This window comes from Chrysemys picta, chromosome 5 (genome assembly GCF_011386835.1).
Source record: "Chrysemys picta bellii isolate R12L10 chromosome 5, ASM1138683v2, whole genome shotgun sequence".
Taxonomy (NCBI): Eukaryota; Metazoa; Chordata; order Testudines; family Emydidae; genus Chrysemys; species Chrysemys picta.
The window spans coordinates 135,812,067-135,817,960 of NC_088795.1; the positions used below are offsets into that span (position 1 = coordinate 135,812,067).

Consider the following 5,894-nt stretch of genomic DNA (forward strand, 5'->3'; position numbering starts at 1 on the left):
GAGCACCCTGGCCTCCTGCCGATGCTGCTGGGCCTGATCCTGGCAGAGGAGCTGATGCTGGTGGGCCTAATCCTGCATCACCCCAACCATACTGGCTCTGCGCCCAGGCCAGGTGCCCCCCCTGCCCTAGTTACGGCCCTGAGGATGTCACATGGGCCGCAGCTGTGCTGTTTGGGCCACCAGTGGCCTGCGGGCCGAGACCCACTGACCTAGACGATTAGGCCCAAGCCCGTGAGCGGGGCTGGCTATTCCGGGGGGAGCCAGGGTAGGGCGGAGGCCAGGCCTGGTGCGCTTGTGGCAGCAGGTGTGGCCGAGGCGATGCACTGCAGCATCCCGCCCTGTGTCGGGCACCGGTCCCATCCTTTGCCGCTCTTGCCGGCCTCGCTTTTCCCACCGCCATTTTGTGCAACTCCTTGAGCTGCTTCTCTCTGAGGAGCAACGGTCACCTGCCCTGAGCAGTGGGGCAGCCGTGGGGGGCGGTAGGAGCCTGGCCCTATGTGGTGGGCTGGGCCGGGCCAGGGGCGGTGGGGCAGCCCCAGGGTGCGGCAGGAGCCCGGCCCAGAGCCGAGGAGAAGTAGGCGGGAACAGAGGCTGAGGAGACAGAGACCCAGGGGGCGGAGCCTGGCCCCCTGGGCGGGGCTGACTGGCCCCGCAGCCCCGCCCACCAGTTGCTGGCTCGGAAAGAACTACATTTCCCAGCATGCTCCTGCCCCCCCTCCTCAGGCCCGGAGCCGGCGATGTCAGCGTCCTGCATCCGCTTCCGGGCGAGGGGTCAGGTCCATGGCGGCGCCCAGCCGGAGGTCGGTGGCGCCGCCATGCTGCTCGCGCTGAGCCGCTGCTGGGCCCCGCTGAGCCGCCGGCCGCTGCCGCTGCTGGTGCCGGCCCGGGGCCGCAAGTCCCGCCACGACCCGCCCGCCAAGTCCAAGGCCGGGAGGCTGAAGGTGCCGCCGCCCGTGGACCCGGCCGAGCTGCTGGTGGTGAGCGAGCGCTACCGGCAGTACCGGCTCGTGCTGCAGGCGCTCAGGTCTGTCGGGGCTCGGGGTGTGCGCGCCCCCCGGGGCGGGGGGGGGTCTTTCCCCAGGCCCCTGCCTGGAGCCAGGGAGCACTAGGGGCCAGAGCCCAGCCTCGTGCGTCCCCCTGCACCTGGTTTTATAGGGACAGTCCTGATATTTGGGGCTTTTTCTTATATAGGTGCCTATTCCCCCCCGCTCCCCCCCCCCCCTACACACACCGCTCCTGTTCTGATTTTTCACACTTACTGTCTGGTCACTCTTCCTGCACAGGGCTGGGGAGCCGGGGTGGTCTCTTAACATGCCCGTGCTTCCCTGGGCGTGTGCCCAGGGAGCAATGACCAGGGTGCGTGCGTGTGTTCATTCATCGCTCCCCAGAACTACTACTTCGGGTCCTGGAGAGGAGTCGAGATGTAGGATAGGGTTGGGTGTGATGACTTCTATTGTAGAAACCAGTGGGCGGGCAGGTGTACGGGTTGGCTGCCTTGCTGAAAGGACCCTTGTAAACCTTAGCAGGAGTGTGGGGGGTGGGGGAAGCCTTATAAATGTTCAGAATTCCGGGTTTTAAAGAACCCCCCCTCCCCCAAACATTTGGAAAGGGAAATGGCGCTGTCAGGTGACTGTCTGGAAGTCGTCAATTCAAGCTTTCTAGTGGTGTCGGCCCAGTGGCTGGTGAAAGACTTACTTTAGAATCCATCTCCCAGGACAGAAGTATTGGTAATCCCGTGAAAAGCAATGTTGATGTGACTGTGCCGTGCTTAAGGCCTTTCTCTCATCACTCCCAGGATGGAGTTCAAGCAAGAGGTGATGCGGAAGCACCGTGAGGAGCGCCTTGATAAAGAGAGTGGGGCGGAGGCGATGGAGGAGCACCTGAAGCTGATGGCATGGAACAGCGCTGAGAACGAGCGGCTGCGGAAAAAGAGGTAAGTAGTGGCCCTTAGGTCTGCTGCAGGAAGGGCTTGGAGTGCTACTTCAGTGCAATGAAACCATGTGAGGTGCCAGAGGTACGCAGGGAGGCTGTGATCCACCCCAAAAGGGTCTTAGGAGCCTTCTCTCGTCTGTGATTTAGAGACCACGTGGATTCATAGATTCTTAGATGTTGGTCCCTTCTGGCCTTGGAGTGTGATCATCTAGTCTGACCTCCTGTATAACACAGGCCATAGAACTTCCCCAAAATAACTCCTACAGCAGATCTTTTAGAAAAATATCCATCGCGATTTAAAAATTGTCTATGATGGCGATTGTCCACCACAATCCTTGGTTAAAAGAACAGGAGTACTTGTGGCACCTTAGAGACCACAAGTACTCCTGTTCTTTTTGCGGATACAGACTAACACGGCTGCTACTCTGAAACCAATCCTTGGTTAGTTGTTCCAATGGTTAATTACTCTTACAGTGAAAAATGTGTGCCTTATTTCCAGTCTGAATTTGTCTAGCTTCAACTTCCAGCCATTGGATCGTGTAAAAACTTTTCTCTGCTAGACTGAAGTGCCCTTTATTAAATATTTGTTCCCCATGTACATACTTATAGTTGGTTTAAAAAAAAAAAATCACAAGCTTGCTAAACTGATTGTTTCTTGAAAAGATGACTTCTGAGGTAGGCTAATGGCTTCTGGAGCCTTCTACCTCTAGCTTCAATCCAGCCCAGTTCACCGTATTACTATCTGCTGGCAGTTCAGCCCTGTGTACAAAATGTAAGAACACTTGCTAGCCAGACAAATATCCCTCTTGCAACACCAGCACAGCTGGCAAGAAATGGCTCCTTTAATGGCTGGATCATAGAGACTGAACTGTATCCTCCCCTCTTTTATTATGGACGGGATTATGATTACATTTGAGGACACTTTTAAATAGGAGCTCGAAACCTTTATTTTGTAGTAATCTCATTGAAATGGCAAAAACCAAACCACAGATTATAAACTCTCGGCATGAGCTGAATTTTTCATGGTGGCTTGATGAAAAAAGAATTGATATGGAGAATACGAAGGTAAAAATCACCCCTTTTAGTGCCTCCCCCCCTCCCTTCACTGAATTCTCTCTTTTGTACCCCTATTGCATTAGTTATATTAGGTATGTATGAGGGGAATTTTCATTGTTGTTGCCCAAGCTATCCCCGTTCTGTGAATAGCTAGAACTTCAGGCCCCATATCTGTCACGCTGAACTTTTCACCACCCCATCACCTTCTGCTAGGCCTACTAGCACCTTGCTTCACCATCCTCATCCCATGGGAGAGTGGCAGGTTTCACCTGAACATTAAACACTCCCTGCGAGACTGCTGTGCTGTGTTTCCCGCTGTCCTGAGGAGGGCTCACCAATATCCCATTTCTCTTGTGGTCATGTGATAGGGAGGAGCGACTCAGAAGAGAGGAGGAAGAATTGCAGGACCGTAAGTTACAAGGAGCCCTCAACCGTGCCAAGTTAATGGAGGATTTTCTTAAGCAGAAGGAGAGAGAGGTCCTACAGTTGCAGGTATGGAAGGCTTGGGTTTGAGGGCAGTGATCACTGTGTTAGCTGACTTTGTGAACCCGTCAGATTGTAACCTGCTGCCACCCAGTGTTCGGTTTGGTACCCATGGGTTGGGAGTTCTGTGGAGGCACCAGGCTCACACCCTGGAGAGGGGAGAAGGGGCTTACGTTGCTCTGTGGCAAACTTCCCAGCTGCCTCAAGGAGCAGCCTTGATGATCTTGGAGTGCAATAAGTATGTCCTGCCTGAGACCTTTGAAAGCGGGTTGGGGAATAAATTTGGGTTTGAGATGGGGATCTACGTGTTTCCAGGGTTTCCTCAATAAGAATATTACAGTGCCAAGCTCTCCTTTGCTTCTGATGAGTCCTGAGCCCCTCTTAAGGTGTAATGAGAATCTTTGTTGCGGTCTCCAGGCTTTGTCTTCCTGAATGAGGGTTGAGAACCTCAGAGCTACTGGAAGAGCCACTCCAGGCCCCATAAACACAAGTTACGGGAGCAGCTGCCCTGTGGGGTAGTAACTGTGCATGCTCCATTGGGTTTGAATTGAGATTGGAGTTTGGGTGAGAAGCTAAAGGAAAATTTCTGGGGGTGCTCATCCCCCTCCAGTTCATGCCTGTTTCATCAGCTCCCGCCCCGGCTTCAGATCAAGGCAAATGGAGCATGTCAGAGTGCAGAGCCCCGACCCCTCTGCCCTGAAACATGGTCTCATTCCGTGATCTGTGTCTAATCACCTGCCTCGGTGGGCATAAATGCTGCACGCACTGAGAGTTGGCTTCCACCTTTCATTGATTTTAGGAGGAAGCCAGAAATTTCATCACCCCTGAAAACCTGGACGAGCGAATCAAAGAGTGCCTGGATAACCCTCGCAACTACAACTTCGCCATCGATAAAGAAGGGCGCGTCGTTAAGCGGAGCGTGCCATCCTAGAGGCTCTCTCTTGATTGGGACAATTTGGATGGGAGACTTTCCTATGGCTTCCATCCAGATGCGGAGCTCAGGGCAGGAGCATGAGGAAAGGAGCATCATGCATACAAGTCGACCGTGGAATTTCATTTTGACAGACAGCCCTTTGGTGCCAGTCACAGTTCCTGCCTTGAAAGGTTGTCACCTGCTTCATAACTCATGTCCCTTTGCTTTGGGGCAAATTGCTGTTGTCTCTGAAATAAAGGAACTTGTTTTGTACAGCGCTGTAGTTCTTAATTTCTTAGGCACTGTAGTTCAGCAGTATTAGTTGAATATATCTATCTATGAGCTTATATAGTTTCCATCACTGCAGTGTCTGAGTGCCCAGTCAAGCCTTTGTCAGTTCAAGATTATTCCCTGCAAAATATTCCAAGGATTGATGCTGTGGTAGCTTTTTTCCATCACTGGACGCTTAATCATGGGACTTCTATCAGTTTCCTAATCTGTTTTCTAAATGTTCCAACCTAATTTCCTTCTTTGACAGGGTTACTGGCCTAATGGATGTGGGGAAGCTGTAGGTGTGATACCTCTTGATTTTAGTCAGGCTGTTGAGACAGTCCCATGTGACATTCTCATAAGCAACATAGGGAAATGTGGTGTTGATGAAATTTGCTTATGATGTGGATGCATAACTGATTGAAAGACTTACTCAAAGAGCAGATATCAATGGTTACCTAGTGCGGTCTTGCAGGAGTCTGTCTTGGGTCCGGCACCATTCAGTATTTTCATTCATGAATTCAATAATGGAGTGGAGAGAATGCTTATAAAATTTGTGGATGCTGCCAAGTTTGAGGGTTGCAAGCACTTTGAAGGACAGGATCAGAATTCAAAAGGACTTTGATATAGGGGAGAATTGGTCTGAAATCAACAAGATGAAATTCAGCAAAGACAAGTGCAGAGTATGGCACTTGGGAAGGAAAAATCAAATGCACAACTACAAAATGGAGAATAACAATAGGTGATAGTTCTACGGAAAAGGATTTGGAGGAGTTATAGTAGACCACAAAATGAATGAGAGTCAACAATGTGATGCAGTTGCAAAAAAGGCTAATATAATTCTGGAGTGTCTTAGGGCTGGTCTACACTGGGGTGGGGATCGATCTAAGATATGCAACTTCAGCTACGCGAATAGCGTAGCTGAAGTTGAAGTATTTAAGATCGAATTACCTGGGGTCCACACGGCACAGGATCGATGGTCGCGGCTCCCCCGTCGACTGCGCTACCGCCGCTTGCTCTGGTGGAGTTCCGGAGTCGACGGTGAGCGCGTTCAGGGATCGATATATCGCGTCTTAACGAGATGCGATATATTGATCCCGGATAAATCGATTGCTACCCGCCGATACGTCGGGTAGTGAAGACATACCCTATATAGGAATTTTGCATGTAACACGTGGGAAGTAATTATCCTGATCTGTGTGGTACTGGTGAGGCCGTAGCTGGAGTACTGTGTTCCGTT

General features: G+C 51.8%; 1 protein-coding gene across 1 annotated transcript; it reads left to right on the forward strand.

Moving 5' to 3' along the window:
• The first annotated feature begins 747 nt into the window (after window positions 1–747).
• MRPS26 (mitochondrial ribosomal protein S26) lies at window positions 748–4,657 on the forward strand. The gene is made up of 4 exons (XM_005291492.5): window positions 748–1,024; window positions 1,796–1,933; window positions 3,357–3,480; window positions 4,271–4,657. Exons 1-4 carry the CDS (start codon window positions 816–818, stop codon window positions 4,400–4,402), a joined length of 603 nt encoding a protein of 200 aa, XP_005291549.1. The 5' UTR covers window positions 748–815; the 3' UTR covers window positions 4,403–4,657.
• The last annotated feature ends 1,237 nt before the right edge of the window (window positions 4,658–5,894 follow it).

Bases quoted from the DNA above. Each gene is read 5' to 3' on its own strand.
- MRPS26 (XM_005291492.5), top strand. From the start codon at position 816: ATGCTGCTCGCGCTGAGCCGCTGCTGGGCCCCGCTGAGCCGCCGGCCG. The intron at 1,025-1,795 runs GTCTGTCGGGGC...CATCACTCCCAG, and splicing joins CTCGTGCTGCAGGCGCTCAG to GATGGAGTTCAAGCAAGAGG. The intron at 1,934-3,356 runs GTAAGTAGTGGC...GTCATGTGATAG, and splicing joins GAGCGGCTGCGGAAAAAGAG to GGAGGAGCGACTCAGAAGAG.